Source organism: Oncorhynchus gorbuscha, linkage group LG10 (assembly GCF_021184085.1).
Source record: "Oncorhynchus gorbuscha isolate QuinsamMale2020 ecotype Even-year linkage group LG10, OgorEven_v1.0, whole genome shotgun sequence".
Lineage (NCBI taxonomy): Eukaryota > Metazoa > Chordata > Actinopteri > Salmoniformes > Salmonidae > Oncorhynchus > Oncorhynchus gorbuscha.
Genome location: NC_060182.1, coordinates 98,872,421 through 98,896,732, shown reverse-complemented (window position 1 = coordinate 98,896,732; position 24,312 = coordinate 98,872,421). Strand labels below are relative to the sequence as shown.

Below are 24,312 nucleotides of genomic sequence, written 5' to 3'. Positions count from 1 at the left end.
GTCTACTACACCTGTTGTATTCAGCATTTCACTGTAAGGTCTCCTACACCTGTTGTATTCAGCATTTCACTGTAAGGTCTCCTACACCTGTTGTATTCAGCATTTCACTGTAAGGTCTACTACACCTGTTGTATTCAGCATTTCACTGTGAGGTCTACTACACCTGTTGTATTCAGCATTTCACTGGGAGGTCTACTACACCTGTTGTATTCAGCATTTCACTGGGAGGTCTACTACACCTGTTGTATTCAGCATTTCACTGTAAGGTCTACTACACCTGTTGTATTCAGCATTTCACTGTGAGGTCTACCTACACCTGTTGTATTCAGCATTTCACTGTGAGGTCTACCTACACCTGTTGTATTCACGTGACTTATAAACTGATTTGAAAGGCCTTTCAGCTGACCAGTGATATGGTTGTCAGGATGAAACAGGGATTTCTATTAATTATGATAAATGCAGAGGAAATTGGATCCATAGCTGACCCGTTTGGTTGAGTTTTAAAAGCGTTTGAAAATGAGGTGGACTTTTAAACCCCCCCGCCTCCCCCCCAAAAAAGAGGTTTCCATTTCAAGCACATGTTTAATAGTGGATTGACTGTTTCTCTGTGATCAGATTTATATTTCAGGAGGTTTCAGTCCCCTTTCAAAAATAGGCAAATAAGTCAAGAAATATGGATAAAATGAGATTTATTCAGCAACTCTCCTTAGAACAAACATGTTTATCCACCATTCACTTCCATGACCAACACTAACACACTTCCTGTTCACTCAGAAAGGCTCTTTGTGACCAACACTAACACTTCCTGTTCACTCAGAAGGGCTCTTTGTGACCAACACAACATGGAGGTAACGTGTGAATCCACAAATAGCACCCAACTGCCATAGGGCTCTGGTCAAAAGTAGTGCACTATATAGGGAGTAGTATGCTATTTGTGAGACACTAGGCCCTCTGACAACTCGCTGACCTGCAGCAATTTAACATTTCACTTCAAAGAGAACGCAGGGAAGGAAGTTTTCAAAAATGTACTTTTTGGTCAAAGAGGGCGAAGCATGTGGACAGGTTAATTGTAGAATATCCCAAAATATTATTTGATTATCAATATCAAGAGCTGTACAAACTATACTTATTATAGAAGATCTCACAATTCACAAAAAAAGCCATCCAATACTAAGACACTTCCACATTACGAGGGGTGTGTGATTATGGCCTAAGGAGAGGCTTTCTACAAAAAAAATCTCACTTTCTTTTTTAAAAAACAAGTCTAAAAACAAAAAATGCACACAGGAGGAACTCGAAATCCCCAAACACCCCCACGGCCATCTAAAAATAAAAACACATTTTAAATTAAGTGCTTAATAAAATAGAGTAGTATTTATACAGCACATACAGAACTCACATTTCATTCATTCTGAGCAGCACATCTGTCCAGTGAGGAGACATCAGTTGACCGGTTTTAAACTAGGTCGTTTTCAGTCCTCGTCGTGTCTGGCAGTGGTCAGATCTGGGTTCTGCAGTCACATTAAACACAGTGGTCAGATCTGGGTTCTGCAGTCACATTAAACACAGTGGTCAGATCTGGGTTCTGCAGTCACATTAAACACAGTGGTCAGATCTGGGTTCTGCAGTCACATTAAACACAGTGGTCAGATCTGGGTTCTGCAGTCACATTAAACACAGTGGTCAGATCTGGGTTCTGCAGTCACATTAAACACAGTGGTCAGATCTGGGTTCTGCAGTCACATTAAACACAGTGGTCAGATCTGGGTTCTGCAGTCACATTAAACACAGTGGTCAGATCTGGGTTCTGCAGTCACATTAAACACAGTGGTCAGTTCTTGGTTCTGCAGTCAGTGGGGATGGCCAGTTCTTGGTTCTGCAGTCAGAGGGGATGGCCAGTTCTTGGTTCTGCAGTCAGAGGGGATGGCCAGTTCTTGGTTCTGCAGTCAGAGGGGATGGCCAGTTCTTGGTTCTGCAGTCAGAGGGGATGGCCAGTTCTTGGTTCTGCAGTCAGAGGGGATGGCCAGTTCTTGGTTCTGCAGTCAGAGGGGATGGCCAGTTCTTGGTTCTGCAGTCAGAGGGGATGGCCAGACACTGGGAATAAAAGACAGGGGTAAAACTGGAACACCCAAAAAACTCCTCTGGAGACTGGAAGGCTGTAGTGGTTTGGCTGGGGAGTGTAAGAGTGGCAAGGTAGTACAGGCTAGTGGTGGTGGCAGTGTGTTACAGCTCTCTTGGCTAGAGGCAGTAGGGTTACAGGGAGTAGGGGTATGGGGAGGGGGGGCAGTAGGGTTACAGGGAGTAGGGGTATGGGGAGGGGGGCAGTAGGGTTACAGGGAGTAGGGGTATGGGGAGGGGGGCAGTAGGGTTACAGGGAGTAGGGGTATGGGGAGGGGGCAGTAGGGTGACGGGGAGGGGGCAGTAGGGTGACAGGGGGGGCGCAGTAGGGTGACAGGGAGGGGGGCGCAGTAGGGTTATTGGGGGGGGGCTTGGCAGTAGGGTGGCGGGCAGTAGGGTGACAGGAGGGGGGCAGTAGGGTTATTGGGGGGGGGGGGGCTTGGCAGTAGGGCTACAGCTTCTTCAGTCTGCTGTACAGTCCCCTCTTGCTGCGCTCCCCAGCCCAGGTCCTGCTCTTCAGTCTGAACTTCCTCAGGTCCTCTTTAAAGTCCTGGTGGTGCATGGGCCGGTACCCCTGGGGCTCACACTGCATCTGAAGTTAAAATAGAGTCTCCATCAATGCATTGCGATTAAAATGTGTAGTAGCCAAACAGTAGCCACAGAAACAAAAATATTAATGTCAACAAATTCACTTTTGATTATTGGTGATAAAGCCATCAAAATGTTCCAGAAGTATGATTGTGTTTTACCCAGAAGTGAGGGAAGAACTCTTTGTAGCCTCCTTTCAGAATGTAGATTTCTGGGTAGTGCAGGTTAGGGTACGCGTTCATCGTCCTGTCCCTCTCACGTACGAAACGACACATCCTGGGCCCTCGCTCCGAGGAGAACTCACAGTGGAAGACAAGGAGGACCCTGTGGTCAGGGGAGAGGGGGGCGATGGGGGTGCGTAGGAGGTACTCCTCTACCTGCTCCTCCTGGTAGAGGTTCAGGGCTCCTTTGATGTGGCCCCCCTCAAACTCATACGGGTAGCGACAGTCAATCACCACGATCCTCTCGACAACGTGATGCAGCTGGCCGCTCAGAGCAGACACCATCTGAGGAACAGACAGACAGGTTATAGAGGACCCATCTGAGGGACAGACAGACAGGTTATAGAGGACCCATCTGAGGGACAGACAGACCGGTTATAGAGGACCCATCTGAGGGACAGACAGACAGGTTATAGAGGACCCATCTGAGGAACAGACAGACCGGTTATAGAGGACCCACAGACAGACAGAGGTTAGAGGACCCATCTGAGGGACAGACAGACCGGTTATAGAGGACCCATCTGAGGAACAGACAGACAGGTTATAGAGGACCCATCTGAGGGACAGACAGACAGGTTATGAGGAACAGACAGACCGGTTATAGAGGACCCATCTGAGGGACAGACAGACAGGTTATAGAGGACCCATCTGAGGGACAGACAGACAGGTTATAGAGGACCCATCTGAGGAACAGACAGACAGGTTATAGAGGACCCATCTGAGGACAGACAGACAGGTTATAGAGGACCCAACTGAGGAACAGACAGACAGGTTATAGAGGACCCAACTGAGGAACAGACAGACAGGTTATAGAGGACCCATCTGAGGGACAGACAGGTTATAGAGGACCCATCTGAGGGACAGACAGGTTAGTCCCAGGTTATGGTTAGTCCCAGGTTAGAGCCCCAATACTTAACAGCATGGTTATATGCAAAACATTCGTATTACCATGAATTTAATCATTTTGTGCAATAAACTGATTTAAAAAATGTTTATGCAACTGTCCATTTTTAACTTAATGACAGGAATAGGGTTCATCAAACATTCAGGAAATGCATAAATCGACATTTATGTGCAACCTGTCAGAATGAGACATCTGGTCTCTTTATCTATGCTTCTAAACCTACACTATTCACCACGCGAGGAAGGAGGCACTCCGTGACAGATATTTAAACTCTCGTTGCTCGATTGATCGATCAATTAGCCTACGTGGCCACCGAATGACCAGTGTCAAAATCGCCAGTTGGCAACCAATCCCAAACAGGAGGAATTGGCAAACTTTCTCAGTGTTCAGCGCAACTCACAAACAATGACAAATAAATCAATAGATAATAGTAAATAAGGTTATTCAAGCAATAATTATAATAAACACTAGAGCAGTAAAAACTATACATCCAGAAAATGTAAGAAGATGTTTAAACCAGGTCTGCTGGTCCGCCCCCCGTAACACCAGGCTCCGTCCCCCGTAACACCAGGCTCCGTCCCCCGTAACACCAGGCTCCGTCCCCCGTAACACCAGGCTCCGTCCCCCGTAACACCAGGCTCCGTCCCCCGTAACACCAGGCTCCGTCCCCCGTAACACCAGGCTCCGTCCCCCGTAACACCAGGCTCCGTCCCCCGTAACACCAGGCTCCGTCCCCCGTAACACCAGGCTCCGTCCCCCGTAACACCAGGCTCCGTCCCCCGTAACACCAGGCTCCGTCCCCCGTAACACCAGGCTCCGTCCCCCGTAACACCAGGCTCCGTCTCCGTAACAACCAGGGTCTACCTGGTGCTCTGTCTCCGTAACAACCAGGGTCTACCTGGTGCTCTGTCTCCGTAACAACCAGGGTCTACCTGGTGCTCTGTCTCCGTAACAACCAGGGTCTACCTGGTGCTCTGTCTCCGTAACAACCAGGGTCTACCTGGTGCTCTGTCTCCGTAACAACCAGGGTCTACCTGGTGCTCTGTCTCCGTAACAACCAGGGTCTACCTGGTGCTCTGTCTCCGTAACAACCAGGGTCTACCTGGTGCTCTGTCTCCGTAACAACCAGGGTCTACCTGGTGCTCTGTCTCCGTAACAACCAGGGTCTACCTGGTGCTCTGTCTCCGTAACAACCAGGGTCTACCTGGTGCTGTCTCTCCATAACACCAGGGTCTACCTGGTCTCCGTAACAACCAGGGTCTACCTGGTGGTCTGTCTCCGTAACAACCAGGGTCTACCTGGTGGTCTGTCTCCGTAACAACCAGGGTCTACCTGGTGGTCTGTCTCCATAACAACCAGGGTCTGTCTCCATAACACCAGGGTCTACCTGGTGGTCTGAAAGAGCAATAAAGGATAATAAATGATATTCTCTTTGTATGTAGAATCGACAACTTCCTACTGAATATTTGACTACCGTACGATATATTACTAGAGGCCTTATAAATAAAAAATAAATTTAAAAGGTAGTTCAAGGAGTGTTTACTAGTCAAATAAGCTCAAGGGGCTTGGCAGGTTAGAGGTTGTGAGGCGAGAAGAACCGGGACCTTGGCCAAACACCCCATGCGCTCTGGTTAAAAGTAGTGCACTACATAGGGAATAGGGTGCCAGTTCTGGTCACAAAGACTGTAAGTGTCTGCTAAATGGCATATATTATTTATTATATTACATAGGGAATACCAGGGGTGATTAGACACATGGCTGTGTCATATAACAGCAGTAGTTCTCACCATCTCAGGAGTGATGTATTTCAGGTCCTGGTGTTTACCCTCCACGGTGGACAGGACACAGGGTTTGGTGAAATCTCCGATCAGCTCTACGTCCTGGTCAGACTCACTAGTGTCCAGCAGCTTCTCAATCTCAGTGTGGTTACAGAACGTCTAGGAGGGAGAGAGAGAGAGATCCCTGGTTACAGAACGAATAGGAAGAGAGAGAGAGGAGAGAGAGAGAGATCTCTGCAGTCAGACAAAGTAGAATCTTTGATCGACAAACCACCTTGCATCCCAAAACACACCTCATTATGTGAACAATATTAGAGATTGTATCTTCGCTTAATCCGATCCCTTCAAACACGCTGACTGTAGGGGGTGGAGACTAGAGAAATCATAATCGGTCGACCTCAACGCCGATACCGATTATTGGAGGACCAAAAAAGCCGACACCGATTAATTGGCCGTTTTTTAAAATGTTTGTAATAATGACAATTACAACAATACTGAATTAACACTTATTTTAACTTAATATAATACATCAATAAAATCAATTTAGCCTCAAGTAGATAATGAAACATGTTCAATTTGGTTTAAATAATGCAAAAACAAAGTAAAAGTTCAATATGTGCCATGTAAGAAAGCTAACGTTTCAGTTCCTTGCTCAGAACATGAGAACATATGAAAGCTGGTGGTTCCTTTTAACACGAGTCTTCAATATTCCCAGGTAAGAAGTTTTAGGTTGTAGTTATTATAGGACCATTTCCCTCTATACCATTTGTATTTCATATACCTTTGACTATTGGATGTTCTTATAGGCACTTTAGTATTGCCAGTGTAACAGTATAGCTTCCGTCCCCCTCCTCGCTCCTCCCTGGGCTCGAACCAGCAACACAACGACAACAGCCACCACATCAAAGCGTTACCCACGCAGAGCAAGGGAAACAACCACCAAGGCTCAGAGCGAGTGAAGTTTGAAACGCTATTAGCGCGCACCCCGCTAACTAGCTAGCCATTTCACTTCGGTTACACCAGCCTCATCTCGGGAGTTGATAGGCTTGAAGTCATAAACAGAGCATTGCTTGACGCACAACGAAGAGCTGCTGGCAAAACACACAAAAGTGCTGTTTGAATGAATGTTTGAATGAATGTTTGAATTAATGTTTGCGCGCCTGCTTCTGCCTATCAACGCTCAGTCAGATACTTAGATACTTGTATGCTCAGTCAGATTATATGCAACACAGGACACGCTAGATAATATCTAGTAATATCATCAACCATGTGTAGTTAACTAGTGATTATGATGGATTGTTTTTTTATAAAGATAAGTTTAATGCTAGCTAGCATTGGCTTACTGCATTTGCGTAACAGGCAGTCTCCTTGTGGAGTGCAACGAGAGAGAGGCAGGTGGTTAGAGCGTTGGACTAGTTAACTGTAAGGTTGCAAGATTGGATCCCCCGAGCTGACGAGAAAATCTGTCCTTCTGCCCCTGAACCAGGCAGTTAACCCAACGTTTCTCATTGAAAATAAGAACGTGTCCTTAACTGACTTGCCTAGTTAAATAAAAAATAAAGATTAAATAAAGGTATATAAAAAAATATTTTAAAAAGCGCCCAAAAATACTGATTTCTGGTTGTTATGACAACTTGAAAATCGGCCCTAATTAAAATCGGTCGACCCCTAGTGGAGGGGCATTGAGCAGGGAGGACCAGGTGACTGTAGGGGCGGAGACATTGAGCAGGGAGGACCGGGTGACTGAAGGGGCGGAGACATTGAGCAGGGAGGACCAGGTGACTGTAGGGGCGGAGACATTGAGCAGGGAGGACCGGGTGACTGTAGGGGCGGAGACATTGAGAAGGAGGACCAGGTACATACCATTTTTGACCAGGTACATACCATTTTTCTGGGAGAGCAGTCGCCCTGGTCCACGTTGGTGATGTGCGTTTCCACCAGGCTGCGTCGTCTCTTCACCCTGACCGGCGTGTTCTCATCCTGGGGACACTCAGGGCGCTTCAGGGGGGCGCGCTCCACCTGACTGGGCATGGAGGGGGAACGAAACAGACCCCTCGGCCGACACCGAGCCACCGGCTGAAGAGGAAGAGATTAGATTGGCACTCAATTATAAGATCTATGGATGGACATATGCAGCAACCAAATCTAATGTAGTGAAAACAGGAGACATGGCCCCTGGGGGGCCCCCTCCAGAATACACGGCCCCTTGGGGGCCCCCTCCAGAATACATGGCCCCTGGGGGCCCCCTCCAGAATACATGGCCCCAGGGGGCCGCCTCCAGAATACATGGCCCCAGGGGGCCGCCTCCAGAATACATGGCCCCAGGGGGCCCCCTCCAGACTGCTCTATAGCGAAACCAAAAGTCTGCTGGTCATTTTAAAACCAAAGACAAATGAAGTCATATCCACAGAAGGCCATACAGAAGACTCTTCATGGATCTCCATGGCAACGCCACTGTAGAAGAGGGGATGCTCCTACCGAGTCCACTGCAGTGTTGTCCCTCACTAGAGGAGCTGTCAGCAGGCTGGCCATCCCCATGGGCATGTCACACTCCTCCTCCTCCTCACAGGCATCCAGAACTTCAAGGAAACCATCGTCATCCTCATTAAGGGAGCGGGTGAAGGAGGAGCGGCGCAGGATCATGGGACTGCTGTCGTCCAATGAGCTGAGGCGCTGCGACGAGGGTGGGGACAGCTAGAGGGAGGGAGAAGCAAAGGGTTAACTTTAATTTATCATGACTCACAACTACGACAACGTGCCAGTCGCCCCGGTTCTACTCACCACATGGTGCCAGTCGCCCTGGTTCTACTCACCACATGGTGCCAGTCGCCCTGTTCTACTCACCACATGGTGCCAGTCGCCCTGTTCTACTCACCACATGGTGCCAGTCGCCCTGTTCTACTCACCACATGGTGCCAGTCGCCCTGTTCTACTCACACACATGGTGCCAGTCGCCCTGTTCTACTCACCACATGGTGCCAGTCGCCCTGTTCTACTCACCACATGGTGCCAGTCGCCCTGTTCTACTCACCACATGGTGCCAGTCGCCCTGTTCTACTCACCACATGGTGCCAGTCGCCCTGTTCTACTCACCACATGGTGCCAGTCGCCCTGTTCTACTCACCACATGGTGCCAGTCGCCCTGTTCTACTCACCACATGGTGCCAGTCGCCCTGTTCTACTCACCACATGGTGCCAGTCGCCCTGTTCTACTCACCACATGGTGCCAGTCGCCCTGTTCTACTCACCACATGGTGCCAGTCGCCCTGCCCTGTTCTACTCACTCCACATGGTGCCAGTCGCCCTGTTCTACTCACCACATGGTGCCATGGTGCCGCCCTGTTCTACTCACCACATGGTGCCAGTCGCCCTGTTCTACTCACCACATGGTGCCAGTCGCCCTGTTCTACTCACCACATGGTGCCAGTCGCCCTGTTCTACTCACCACATGGTGCCAGTCGCACTGTTCTACTCACCACATGGTGCCAGTCGCCCTGTTCTACTCACCACATGGTGCCAGTCACCCTGTTCTACTCACCACATGGTGTCAGTCACCCTGTTCTACTCACCATGAGGGCTGGGGCAGAGTTGGGCCGACGGGCAAAGTCCTTGTTCTCTCCTCCACTATGGAAAGACCTCCTACGGCAGCGTGACGCTGGCTTGGCGGGCTTCTTAAACTCGAAGCCCACCTCCTGGTTCTCCTTGTTGCCCTGCCAACCATGCCCAGAGGCGGCGGCTGTATCCTGGACTGAGCCGTAGGGTCCGAAGGCCCCGGAGCGGTGCTGCTGGCTCTCTGGGTCCGGACTCTTCAGAGCCGGACTGGAGCCTAACAGCAGTGGTAGAGAGTTGATTCTTCGGATTGGCATTTTACTGTGAAGAGAACGAACAAACAAACCTAGTTGAAAAACGCTGGATGGACACTAGATCAATCATGACAAGGATTGTCCATGTTAATAATCCTAACGACTCGCGCAAGAGTGGAAAAATAAATTGTTGATTGGTTGTTGGCAGCTGCACCACGACTAGCCAGTTCCATCTCCTGGAAACCAAGAGAGAGAGAGAGACTAGCTACATGACTTACTCGTTGGCAACTCTCCCAGACTGCACAACGGCCTCGTCAAACCTGCAGGACAGAGACAAACAATTCAGTCAGAGAATTATAGTGAGAAAGTTCTGAACCAGTGACTGAGCCAAGCAAGACCCCACCTAGGTAGGTGGCCTCAAATTATACCCTATTCCCCTGGTCGACAGTAGTGTTCTATATAGGGCCCTGGTCGACAGTAGTGTTCTATATAGGGCCCTGGTCGACAGTAGTGTTCTATATAGGGCCCTGGTCGACAGTAGTGTTCTATATAGGGCCCTGGTCGACAGTAGTGTTCTATATAGGGCCCTGGTCGACAGTAGTGTTCTATATAGGGCCCTGGTCGACAGTAGTGTTCTATATAGGAAATAGGGCCCTGGTCGACAGTAGTGTACTACATAGGGCCCTGGTCGACAGTAGTGTTCTATATAGGGCCCTGGTCAACAGTAGTGTTCTATATAGGGTCCTGGTCAACAGTAGTGTTCTATATAGGAAATAGGGCCCTGGTCGACAGTAGTGTACTACATAGGGCCCTGGTCGACAGTAGTGTTCTATATAGGGCCCTGGTCAACAGTAGTGTTCTATATAGGGTCCTGGTCAACAGTAGTGTTCTATATAGGGTCCTGGTCAACAGTAGTGTTCTATATAGGGTCCTGGTCAACAGTAGTGTTCTATATAGGGTCCTGGTCAACAGTAGTGTTCTATATAGGGAATAGGGTCCTGGTCAACAGTAGTGTACTATATAGGGTCCTGGTCTACAGTAGTGTTCTATATAGGGTCCTGGTCTACAGTAGTATTCTATATAGGGTCCTGGTCAACAGTAGTGTTCTATATAGGGTCCTGGTCAACAGTAGTGTTCTATATAGGGTCCTGGAATAGTGTTCCTAGGGTCCTGGTCAACAGTAGTGTTCTATATAGGGTCCTGGTCAACAGTAGTGTTCTATATAGGGTCCTGGTCAACAGTAGTGTTCTATATAGGGTCCTGGTCTACAGTAGTGTTCTATATAGGGTCCTGGTCAACAGTAGTGTTCTATATAGGGTCCTGGTCAACAGTAGTGTTCTATATAGGGTCCTGGTCAACAGTAGTGTTCTATATAGGGTCCTGGTCAACAGTAGTGTTCTATATAGGGTCCTGGTCAACAGTAGTGTTCTATATAGGGAATAGGGTCCTGGTCAACAGTAGTGTTCTATATAGGGTCCTGGTCTACAGTAGTGTTCTATATAGGGTCCTGGTCAACAGTAGTGTTCTATATAGGGTCCTGGTCAACAGTAGTGTTCTATATAGGGTCCTGGTCAACAGTAGTGTTCTATATAGGGTCCTGGTCAACAGTAGTGTTCTATATAGGGTCCTGGTCTACAGTAGTGTTCTATATAGGGTCCTGGTCTACAGTAGTGTTCTATATAGGGAATAGGGCCCTGGTCTACAGTAGTGTTCTATATAGGGTCCTGGTCTACAGTAGTGTTCTATATAGGGAATAGGGCCCTGGTCTACAGTAGTGTTCTATATAGGGTCCTGGTCTACAGTAGTGTTCTATATAGGGAATAGGGCCCTGGTCTACAGTAGTGTTCTATATAGGGTCCTGGTCTACAGTAGTGTTCTATATAGGGAATAGGGCCCTGGTCTACAGTAGTGTTCTATATAGGGAATAGGGCCCTGGTCTACAGTAGTGTTCTATATAGGGTCCTGGTCGACAGTAGTGTTCTATATAGGGTCCTGGTCAACAGTAGTGTTCTATATAGGGTCCTGGTCAACAGTAGTGTTCTATATAGGGTCCTGGTCAACAGTAGTGTTCTATATAGGGAATAGGGTCCTGGTCAACAGTAGTGTACTATATAGGGTCCTGGTCAACAGTAGTGTTCTATATAGGGTCCTGGTCTACAGTAGTGTTCTATATAGGGTCCTGGTCTACAGTAGTGTTCTATATAGGGTCCTGGTCTACAGTAGTGTTCTATATAGGGTCCTGGTCTACAGTAGTGTTCTATATAGGGTCCTGGTCTACAGTAGTGTTCTATATAGGGTCCTGGTCTACAGTAGTGTTCTATATAGGGTCCTGGTCTACAGTAGTGTTCTATATAGGGTCCTGGTCAACAGTAGTGTTCTATATAGGGTCCTGGTCAACAGTAGTGTTCTATATAGGGTCCTGGTCAACAGTAGTGTTCTATATAGGGTCCTGGTCAACAGTAGTGTTCTATATAGGGTCCTGGTCTACAGTAGTGTTCTATATAGGGTCCTGGTCTACAGTAGTGTTCTATATAGGGTCCTGGTCAACAGTAGTGTTCTATATAGGGTCCTGGTCTACAGTAGTGTTCTATATAGGGTCCTGGTCTACAGTAGTGTTCTATATAGGGTCCTGGTCAACAGTAGTGTTCTATATAGGGTCCTGGTCTACAGTAGTGTTCTATATAGGGAATAGGGCCCTGGTCTACAGTAGTGTTCTATATAGGGTCCTGGTCAACAGTAGTGTTCTATATAGGGCCCTGGTCTACAGTAGTGTTCTATATAGGGAATAGGGCCCTGGTCTACAGTAGTGTTCTATATAGGGCCCTGGTCTACAGTAGTGTTCTATATAGGGCCCTGGTCTACAGTAGTGTTCTATATAGGGCCCTGGTCAACAGTAGTGTTCTATATAGGGTCCTGGTCAACAGTAGTGTTCTATATAGGGTCCTGGTCAACAGTAGTGTTCTATATAGGGTCCTGGTCAACAGTAGTGTTCTATATAGGGTCCTGGTCAACAGTAGTGTTCTATATAGGGTCCTGGTCAACAGTAGTGTTCTATATAGGGTCCTGGTCAACAGTAGTGTTCTATATAGGGTCCTGGTCAACAGTAGTGTTCTATATAGGGTCCTGGTCAACAGTAGTGTTCTATATAGGGTCCTGGTCAACAGTAGTGTTCTATATAGGGTCCTGGTCAACAGTAGTGTTCTATATAGGGTCCTGGTCTACAGTAGTGTTCTATATAGGGTCCTGGTCAACAGTAGTGTTCTATATAGGGTCCTGGTCTGCAGTAGTGTTCTATATAGGGTCCTGGTCAACAGTAGTGTTCTATATAGGGTCCTGGTCAACAGTAGTGCACCACACAGGGTCCTGGTCACGAATTGGCAACTCAATCATAAGCATCTCATCCAGGCAGGCCATTTGACTTCATTATATCAAAACAAAGTGAACAGGCTGTGTTGTTGGAGACGGACAGGAGGGTGTGTATTCCTAACAGTTCAACTGTTCTACCTTTGTTAGCGAACTAATACATACATTTTATTATTCTATTTTTTTAATATACAGCGCCTTCAGAAGATAATGCTGTAATTGAAAATTGCACATCCTATGCAGACCACTGGCCCTTTAAGACGAAAGGCCAATGCAGACCACTGGCCCTTTAAGACGAAAGGCCAATGCAGACCACTGGCCCTTTAAGAGTTTGCACCTTGTGATTCTCACCAAATGTCTTCTTCTCGCACTATTCAAAGGCCACAATGGAAATAAACAGCTTTGAAGCTCATGTATGGTGGTCTGGGAATCAAACCAACTATCTTGGTGTTGCAAGTGCCAATGCTCTACCAAGTGAGCTACAGAGCACCACAGTTGGCAGCTAAACCAGTTAGACCGACAATAGAGCCTTGCTGGCTCTATTGAGATAGGGGTAGAGGACCAGGCGGTTTCAGCCCTGTGCTGGAGAAGAGGTGAAAGGGGTGGTGCCTCCCATTTCTTTCTGCAGCAGAGCAATGCCCACCTGTATGCTAAATAAGCAGTGAGGAGAGCTGAGTGAAAAGGGGGGGGGGATACAGAGGATAGGGTCTGCTAATCTACTGTCTGCCTGCTGAAGGAACAACGCTGGCCTCAGCCCTTCTGCAAGGACCCTTTGTTTGCAGAGAGGAGAACGGAGGGGGCAGGAGTGCGTCTAGTTCAATGGGGAGAAAAGGGGGGTGATTGAGTTTGTTCTCGTAACGACTATAGGGGGCTTGGGGGGGGGTACGAGGTGCCCCCATTCAATAGTTCTGGCGCAGAGACCCCCTCCCCTTCACCATTCAAACCATAAGACAGGTCATGAGTGTGCCAAAAAAACAAAAAAACACTTCAACCCCCCTCATCCCCCCTAAAAAAGCTGCAGCGAGCCATTAAACAGCTGTACGGGAGCTGAATGAATGGCCTCATGGACAAAATACTGCAGACAAGTGTTCAGAGAAATTGGCAGATGTCTGAATATTCACCCCGAGCCTACCCACAGAGAGCCTACCCACAGAGAGCCTACCCACAGAGAGCCTACCCACAGAGAGCCTACCCACAGAGAGCCTACCCACAGAGAGCCTACCCACAGAGAGCCTACCCACAGAGAGCCTACCCACAGAGAGCCTACCCACAGAGAGCCTACCCACAGAGAGCCTACCCACAGAGAGCCTACCCACAGAGAGCCTACCCACAGAGAGCCTACCCACAGAGAGCCTACCCACAGAGACCCAGGAGACAGATAATAGGCTCAAGCTGACAATGAAACTAACTATGTAGATAATGGCGTCGATATGACAGAGTTAACACGAACACTATAAAACGCCACACGGAAAAATGCAGCCATTTCCAAACTTTATAGGGCCTGTGGACAAAATGTCTCCATAAAAGATCCCAAGTTTCCTCAGAAAGCCTTCCAAAAAGTCAGGCAGATCAAATATCTGAGGGTCTTCACACTCGCTAGAGAAAAGCCTGGGCTACACAATGCAACGTAAACTTGCCAACTTGTCTCTACTGCTACTTCTGGAGGTAGAAATTGCAGCAGTTTGCTTATTAACTCAAATGACATTGAGCAAAAGAAGCCTGGTTTGTTCTAAGGTTACTTGAATAAGGTACCTAGCGTAAGCCTAAGAGTTCCTATCAAGCTATGGTTCAGCCAAACGTCAGCATTCAGCCAAATAAAATGATATTTAATAATAATAATAAATGCCATTTAGCAGACGCTTTTATCCAAAGCGACTTACAGTCATGTGTGCATACATTCTACGTATGGGTGGTCCCAGGGATCGAACCCACTACCCTGGCGTTACAAGCGCCATGCTCTACCAACTGAGCTACAGAAGGACCACATTTGTCACATACACATGGTTAGCAGATGTTAATGCAAACGTAGTGAAATGCTAGTGAGAGATACAGAAAACAAAAATACTGCAGTTTTCTAAGAACGCGAGGAGACCATCTCTGACGGCGCCATCTTGAATAGCTTTGTGAGGATGCAGAAAGTATTTAAATGTAGCTAGCTAATGTCACCTAGCTAGGTAGCCTATATTATAATATGACACTGATAACATTACGGGATATTTTATATTAGTATCTCTTCCCCCCGCACCTCCACTCTATCCTCCCCTCACTCCTCCTCTCTCTCCCCCTCTCTTGTCTCCTCCTCTCTCTCCCCTCTCTCTCCTCCTCTCTCTCCCCTCTCGCTCCTCCTCTCTCTCCTCCTCTCCTCCCCTCTCTCCTGCTCTGTTCCAGGTAAAGCCGGCTAGTTTGTTCATTATTGATATGCTAATGTTACTCGCCCATGTGGTCCTTCTGTAGCTCAGTTGGTAGAGCATGGCGCTTGTAACGCCAGGGTAGTGGGTTCGATCCCCGGGACCACCCATACATAGAATGTATGCACACATGACTGTAAGTCGCTTTGGATAAAAGCGTCTGCTAAATGGCATATATATTAAGCATGTTGTTCGTTAGCTGGCAGGAGTTCACTGTGTAGTCAGCTAATTTAACCTGCTGAGAAAATAACCCCTTTTAAAATTGTCTGCATGTGCTTGTGGATTGTTGTAACTTGGGTTTGGTTGTATTATTTTATATGGTAATATGTTTCAGAATAAAAGTTGCTCTGATTGTGTACGTAGGTGAATGCTTACTGGCTACGGTGAGATTTATGGTAAATGGGGTGTTGCCTACCACGGCGAATGGTAAGGAAAGGATGTAACACGAAAACTCTTGACACTCCTCGAGCTTGCGAAGTGAGAATAGGCCTATTACATAACAGCACCAGTCTGCTTCAGGGCAACAGGAATGGTATTGCATCTATGGGGGAAATTAATCATTAGTTGAAATGAATGTATATTGAACATCTCCAAATCAGCCCATCACTCAACTCCTGTGATCAAATTGACTTCTGCTGCCCCCCCCAAAAAAAGAGAAACAGAAGGAATGTTCACCTATGATCATCTTATCTGCTAATTTACTCAATGAAAATGGACACATCAAGCTGGGGAGATTTACCAACGGCACAATGACAGTAGGCCTAATCCCAGATCACAATAGATGAGACGGACTACCTAGCCATGAGCAGTTGGAATAAGAGGGGGAAATGGAGGAGAGAGGTAGTAGGGAGGAAGGAAATGCCAATGCTACCACAGAGACTGATGGTTAAAGACATGAGGACTATCATTTACCTCTCCTCAACATCCACAGGGTCTAAGGGGGAATCCATACCAAGACCTGGAGGAAGATTTAGAAACAAGTCCCAGTTAGCTGTTAGTTCATTGTTTCTATTTTAAAAACTGTTAAAACTACACGATGTACATTCTGAACACATTTACACAGGCCTAAACTTAAGGGTGGCACAGGAGAAAATATTCAATCCTGTAGTTTGCTCTTTTTTTCCTGTAAGTAAATTAAATATTTAAATCCTATAATGTCCTGTACTGGCACCATTTCCCACCCCCCAGGCTTTCAATGTGGTCAAACTGCAAAAGGAAGAGTAGAACTAAAAAGAACAGGGGACATGACAAAATATAAGGCCTAAATGGTATGAACAAAAAAACAAAGAAACAGTTCATAGTTTAAGTAGGAAGCTATGGTCTCCATCTTATTTACACTTTTTTGGGGGGGTGAAACATTTGCAGCTATCGTATTGTGTTGTTTTACCAGCATCAGACGAGCAGTCGGAGGCGAAAGAGGGCATCTTCAGGAGGGGCACATGTCCTTTCCTCTTGGGAGTTTCACATTGTTGGCTGTAAAAGCAAAAACGGGTCCACCATCAGACAACTTTGCTAATATTCAGCAAGTTATCCATTTTCATTGGCTTGAAATAAACAAGTGGTTAGTTAACTAGAGCAGCTACATTTTTTTGTCATGTTATTCAGCAAACTAGCCTAACGTTAGCTAGCAAACCAACCAAGATTACCATGCAGTTCACAACCAGTTAGCTAGTATGGGAAACATAGCCAACTAGGCAAAAAAATAGCAACACACGTTTTATGAGAGCCTCTTTACCTTCCAAGTCCAGCTAGATTGTTCATGTTTAAGGCCAGATGAGTGACGGGTGACAGTACATTTGTTGAAGCAGGAGAGAGGAGATGATTCTTGATGCAAGTCGAAGCCATGTCGGGCAGCGACAGTGAGGAAAGGCCGTGGCTTCTGTCGGGCCTGTTGTTAGAGGTGATGGGGCTGATAACGTTTTTAAAATCCATTTTTAACAAAGCTAGCTAAAAATATATATATATATATATATACTGATATACTGATATCAGTTCGGAGGTCCAAAAATCATTAAACGTAGACAAATCGGAAAGATTTGTAACAACTAATGTTACTGTTAAGTTAGCTAGCATCCAAATGAAGAACTTGCAGAATTAGTTTGTGAAGAGTAATGAAAACAAAAACAACCACGACGAGCTGTTTGCAGACTCTGTCTTACTAAAAAAATAAAAAATAACAAACAAAAATCGATTAATAAATATATATATATTGTCTGGAAGTATATATTTGATATACTGTCAGAGAGCTGCATTAAGATGTACTCTCCCTGACAGTCCGACTCAACTTCTGAGAAAGAAATGCAGCTGTCTGTATTTAGGTTCAAAATCAAATATAAAAAAACTCAAGAGCGGCAATCATTTCAGCCAATCAGCTGCGTCGTTACATCCTGCACGGCCAATCAGAGGCGGGTTCCTATTTCGCCGCTTTTTTGTCTTTCAAGGAAAAAGGGGGCGGGATGTCATTTCCCGTAACGTACATGTCTACGAACCAATCAAAGTGCATCATAGGCGGTATAAATCATGACGGGTAGCCAATAAGATGCGTATTCTTTCTTTCGAGGGGGGATGCAGAATTTTTATAGATTTTTTTTTCCCGCGGAAGATTTGAAGCGCCAGCTGAAGAATAACCACATGACCAACACAACCAATCACACAGCAAGGCCATTCATAAAGCCACAGCTGTCTTTCCAACTACTAAGAGCATAAAATAATAATAGCCTTTTTTTTGTTCTTCCCTTCTCTCCACAATAAATGATAGATTAAGAAATTACAGTTGATTGAATAACAATGTTCTTTACTGTATGAGGGCTATGTAACATGTTCTCTTCTCATTTACTTTACAGTTTCACCCAATAAACAAAGGAAGTACGCAGGACCTTTCGATTAGAAAGGATGTATGTGGTGCTCACATTAATTCCGTGTTGCCAAAGCCTATGTCAGCATCATAAACCCACCTGGTGTTGCCCTTTACTCTGAATATAAGCCAAGTACGCGAAACGGCTGTCCTGCTACATGAAGAACTGTCTTAAGTTCCCTTTCCTCATTTAAAAAAAGAAGAAGGTGTAATTGAGCTGGTCCTCCCCCGCCGGATGCACAGTGAATTCAGCCTATACACTGCTACTCAAAGTTGCTAACAGTGTCTAGTACCGTATGTTATTGTCATTTTAACAAATAAGATATGGTTCATTTTGATTGGTTAAATATGGTTTGTTATTATAGCCTACAAGCTTGACAACAACAATGGTTAGCCTACACCCTGGATTAACATGTATAACAAGTGGAAGTTTACCACCACATCGAATGGACTCGCCCTCATGATCAACTACAGACGGCGAAAACAGTATAAACTCTTCACTGAGTGAGAGGCTCTTTAATACATATATCTACTAACTGGGGGTAACAGTCACATTGCATCTCTGTTGTCTATGTAGCTTACGTCATGGCAACATAGCCCTGCAGCTACCCCCATTCCGTTCCTTACAAAATGGCCGACAGACAAAAGTTGAGCCTATCACCACAATGGGTTTAAAAACTCTTGACTGTAATGTGGGATCTTAAATGTGTGTCCCATGACTTCACCATGTGTTGTCACTTGCATATTGCCTCCTGATTGACCATATACATAATGAGGGCCTGTGGGATTGTAGGGGTTCATGAGGAAAGCATCGCTCTCTCTCTTGTGGCTTGTGACGTGAAGCAACGTCAAGTTAACAATACATCTGTCTTGACAAAAATACACCGTTAATAGTTATTTTACTCACGTACAGATGTAACAGTATAATTTTAAACCGTCCCCTCGCCCATACCCGGGCGCGAACCAGGGACCTTCTGCACACAACGACAACATTCACCCTCGAAGCGTCGTTACCCATCTCTCCACAAAAGCCGCGGCCCTTGCAGAGCAAGGGGAACTACTACTTTAAGGTCTCAGAGCAAGTGACGTAATCGATTGAAACGCTATTTAGCGCACACCGCTAACTAAGCTAGCCGTTTCACATCCGTTACACCAGCACCACCGCTAACTAAGCTAGCCGTTTCACATCCGTTACACCAGCACCACCGCTAACTAAGCTAGCCGTTTCACATCCGTTACACCAGCACCACCGCTAACTAAGCTAGCCGTTTCACATCCGTTACACCAGCACCACCGCTAACTAAGCTAGCCGTTTCACATCCGTTACACCAGCACCACCGCTAACTAAGCTAGCCGTTTCACATCCGTTACACCAGCACCACCGCTAACTAAGCTAGCCGTTTCACATCCGTTACACTGACACATTGGATTAAACTACACACCACAGATGTAGATAGGAATTACGAATATTTGACTTCACTGTGTAACAGCAGGCCTAGTTAAGGGGCCAAATGTCCTATACCGGAAAATCATATATTAGAATCATTTCCAATAAAATATGTAAAATGTACTGGGGAAAAAGTATTTAGCAAATATCTAAATATAATATATGTACTAAATACACACTCACACCTCACAACCTTCTCTACGCCGATGATAATGCTGAGTTTTTTATTGACCTCGGGTACATTAGCATTAAGTTCTCAAAGTAGCATTTAGCATTAGGTTCTCAAAGTAGCATTTAGCATTAGGTTCTCAAAGTAGCATTTAGCATTAGGTTCTCAAAGGTGCATTTAGCATTAGGTTCTTAAAGTAGCATTTAGCATTAGGTTCTCAAAGGTGCATTTAGCATTAGGTTCTCAAAGGTGCATTTAGCATTAGGTTCTCAAAGTAGCATTTAGCATTAGGTTCTCAAAGGTGCATTTAGCATTAGGTTCTCAAAGGTGCATTTAGCATTAGGTTCTCAAAGTAGCATTTAGCATTAGGTTCTCAAAGTAGCATTTAGCACTAGGTTCTCAAAGTCGCATTTAGCATTGAGTTGTAGTTGAAAATCCATTCTGCAGCTATTGAGGTATCGCCAACCTGACAGTTATGAAACAGCAACAAATGAATGAGCTGTTTATTCGAAAAGACATTTGAACATAGAACATACAGTATCTTTAAATATATATATATTTTAAATACATTTTCATCCAATGCCTGTTTGCCTGAGGCTGTCCTCTTCTGGCTGTGCCGGGTGGAGATTTTAACAGAACATGGCCAAGAAAAGCCCAGAACCTGGGAAGAAACCTAGAGAGGAACCAGGCTATGAGGGGTGGAGATTATAAACCTAAAGAGGAACCAGGCTATGAGGGGTGGACAGTCCTCTTCTGGCTGTGCCGGGTGGAGATTTTAACAGAACATGGCCAAGAAAAGGCCAGAACCTGGGAAGAAACCTAGAGAGGAACCAGGCTATGAGGGGTGGAGATTATAAACCTAGAGAGGAACCAGGCCTCTTCTGGCTGTGCTGGGTGGAGATTATAAACCTAGAGAGGAACCAGGCTATGAGGGGTGGAGATTATAAACCTAGAGAGGAACCAGGCTATGAGGGGTGGCCAGTCCTCTTCTGGCTGTGCCGGGTGGAGATTATAAACCTAGAGAGGAACCAGGCTATGAGGGGTGGCCAGTCCTCTTCTGGCTGTGCCGGGTGGAGATTATAAACCTAGAGAGGAACCAGGCTATGAGGGGTGGCCAGTCCTCTTCTGGCTGTGATGGGTAGAGAGGAACCAGGCTATGAGGGGTGGCCAGTCCTCTTCTGGCTGTGCCGGGTGGAGATTATAAACCTAGAGAGGAACCAGGCTATGAGGGGTGGAGATTCCTCTTCTGGCTGTGCCGGGTAGAGATTATAACAGAACAAGGCCAAGATGTTCAAATGTTCATAAATGACCAGCAGGGTCAGATAATAATAATCACAGTAGTTGTCGAGGGTGCAGCAAGTCAGCACCTCAGGAGTAAATGTCAGTTGGCTTTTCATAGTCGATCAGTCAGAGTATCTCTACCGCACCTGCTGTCTCTAGAGAGTTGACAACAGCAGGTCTGGGACAGGTAGCACATCCTCAGGGTTTCATAGCCGCAAGCAGAGCAGTTGAAACTGGAGCAGCAGCACGACCAGGTTGGACTGGGAACAGCAAGGAGTCATCAGGCCAGGTAGTCCTGAGGCATGGTCCTAGGGCTCAGGTCCTCTGAGAGAAAGAGAGAAAAAGAGAGAGCATATTTAAATTCACACAGGACACCGGATAAGACTCCAGATATAACAGGACACCGAATAGGACAGGAGAAGTACTCCAGATATAACAAACTGACCCTAGCCCCCCGACACATAAACTACTGCAGCATAGATACTGGAGGCTGAGACAGTGTCTCCCGACCCATCCTACCTCGTGTTGGAAGAGAAGCCCAGTGAAAAGAAGCTAACTCTCTGTGTCTCCATTTTATCCTATTTTCTGGTTTGTAACACTCGCAAGCATGGTTTCGTTTTCAAAATATCTGTTTATCTAACTGTGATGAGTGTTCTGGTCATTTTGGTGTATAATTTAAGTGTTTTGACCCAGTGGTGTCACTTGTTCGGGTGGTGGTCGTCGTTGGTTTTGTCTAATTGGTTTCACCTGTTCCTTGTTTGGTTGTTAGGGTGGGGTTATTTAAGTTCGTTTAGCCCGCTTCTGTTTGTGCGGGCTTGTTCTTCTGTATTTGTATTTGTGAGAGGTGTTAGTGGTTTGTTGGGTTTTCTCGCTGTCCTAGTATTTCACAATAGGGTACTATTTTGTTCCTGTGATTTTTTTGGGACATTAAAGCGTGTTTTTTCCCCGCATCCTTTGCTCTCTGCGCCTGACTCCACACCCATTCACTCATTGAGCGTTACAAGTGTTTTGACCCGGTGTTTTGACCCGGTGTTTTGACCCAGTGGTTTGACCCGGTGTTTTGACCCAGTGGTTTGACCCAGTGTTTTGACCCAGTGGTTTGACCCAGTGTTTTGACCCGGTGGTTTGACCCGGTGTTTTGACCCAGTGGTTTGACCCGGTGTTTTGACCCAGTGGTTTGACCCAGTGTTTTGACCCAGTGGTTTGACCCAGTGTTTTGACCCGGTGGTTTGACCCGGTGGTTTGACCCAGTGGTTTGACCCAGTGGTTTGACCCAGTGTTTTGACCCAGTGTTTTGACCCGGTGTTTTGACCCAGTGTTTTGACCCAGTGGTTTGACCCGGTGTTTTGACCCGGTGGTTTGACCCAGTGGTTTGACCCAGTGTTTTGACCCGGTGTTTTGACCCAGTGTTTTGACCCGGTGTTTTGACCCAGTGTTTTGACCCAGTGGTTTGACCCGGTGTTTTGACCCAGTGGTTTGACCCGGTGTTTTGACCCGGTGTTTTGACCCAGTGTTTTGACCCAGTGTTTTGACCCAGTGGTTTGACCCAGTGTTTTGACCCGGTGGTTTGACCCGGTGTTTTGACCCGGTGTTTTGACCCGGTGGTTTGACCCGGTGTTTTGACCCGGTGTTTTGACCCGGTGTTTTGACCCGGTGTTTTGACCCGGTGTTTTGACCCTGTGTTTTGACCCGGTGTTTTGACCCGGTGTTTTGACCCGGTGGTTTGACCCGGTGGTTTGACCCGGTGGTTTGACCCGGTGTTTTGACCCGGTGGTTTGACCCGGTGGTTTGACCCGGTGTTTTGACCCGGTGGTTTGACCCGGTGGTTTGACCCGGTGTTTTGACCCGGTGTTTTGACCCGGTGTTTTGACCCGGTGGTTTGACCCGGTGTTTTGACCCGGTGGTTTGACCCGGTGTTTTGACCCGGTGTTTTGACCCGGTGGTTTGACCCGGTGTTTTGACCCGGTGGTTTGACCCGGTGGTTTGACCCGGTGGTTTGACCCAGTGTTTTGACCCAGTGTTTTGACCCAGTGTTTTGACTAGCATTTCAGATCATTTTGATTTCAGTTCTAAATGTTTGTTTGCCTTCAAAAAGTATTCATCCCCTTTGACTTTTTAAACATTTTTTTAAAGTTATATATTGAATTTAAAATGGATTTAATTGCAATGTTTTTGTCACTGGCCTAAATACAATATCATAATGTTTTTTAAAATTTATACCATTGAATTAAAAGTAAAAATCTGAAATGTCTTGAGTCAATAAGTATTCAACCCCTTTGTTATGGCAAGCCTAAATAAGTTCAGGAGTAAAAATGTGCTTAATAAGTGACATTAGTTGCACGTACTCACTCTGTGTGCAATAACAGTGTTAAATATGATTTCTGAATGACTACCTCATCTCTGTACCCCCGACACATACAATTATCTGTAAGGTCCCTCAGTCGAGCAGCAAATTTCAAACAGAGATTCAACCACCAAGGGAGGTTTTCCAATGCCTTGCAAAGAAGGGCACCTATTGGTAGATGGGTAAAAAAAAAGACATTGAATATCCCTTTGAGCATGGTGAAGTTTTCAATTACACTTTGGATGGTGTATCAATACACCCAGTCACTACAAAGATATAGGCGTCCTTCCTAACTCAGTGTATCAATACACCCAGTCACTACAAAGATACAGGCATCCTTCCTAACCCAGTTGCCGGAGAGGAAGGAAACCGTTCAGGGATTTCCCCATGAGGCCAATGGTGACTTTAAAACAGTTACAGAGTTTAATGGCTGTGATTGGAGAAAAGTGAGGATGGATCAACAACATTGTAGTTACTCCACAATACTAAACTAAATGACAGAGTGGAAAGAATAAAAAATATTCAAAACATGCATCCTGTTTGCAACAAGGCACTAAAGTAATACTGCTAAAAAAGTGGCAAAGCTATTTACTTTTTGTCCTGAATACAAAGCGTTATGTTTGTGGCAATTAAATACTACACATTGCTGAGTACATCTCTCCATATTTTCAAGCATAGTGGTAGCTGCATCGTGTTATGGGTATGCGTTGTAATGGTTGAGGACTTGGGAGTTTTCAGGATAAAAAAAGAAACAGAATACAGCTAAGCAAAGGAAAAATCCTAGAGGAAAACCTGGTTCAGTCTGTTTTCCACCAGACACTGTGAGACTAAGTCACCTTTCAGCAGGACAATGACCTACAACACAAGGCCATATCAATCTACACTGGAGTTGCTTACCAAGAAGACAGTGACTGTTCCTGAGTGGCAGAGTTACAGTTTGGACTTAAAGCTGCTTGAAAATCAATGGCAAGACCTGACAATGGTTGTTAATGATCAACGACCGACTTGACAGGCCTTGAATAATTCTTTAAAAT

The 24,312-nt window shown here is 46.1% G+C and overlaps 1 protein-coding gene across 1 annotated transcript; it reads right to left on the bottom strand.

Moving 5' to 3' along the window:
- Positions 1-2,534: 2,534 nt before the first annotated feature.
- Positions 2,535-17,488, bottom strand: cdc25b (cell division cycle 25B). Its single transcript, XM_046364668.1, has 10 exons — positions 16,919-17,488; positions 16,571-16,656; positions 16,096-16,141; positions 9,691-9,732; positions 9,179-9,479; positions 8,088-8,303; positions 7,494-7,685; positions 5,619-5,768; positions 2,868-3,212; positions 2,535-2,710 (listed from the first exon to the last, which is right to left on the bottom strand). The coding sequence occupies exons 1-10, from the start codon at positions 17,113-17,115 to the stop codon at positions 2,570-2,572; spliced, it is 1,716 nt and encodes a 571-aa protein (XP_046220624.1). The 5' UTR covers positions 17,116-17,488; the 3' UTR covers positions 2,535-2,569.
- Between the last annotated feature and the right edge of the window lie 6,824 nt (positions 17,489-24,312).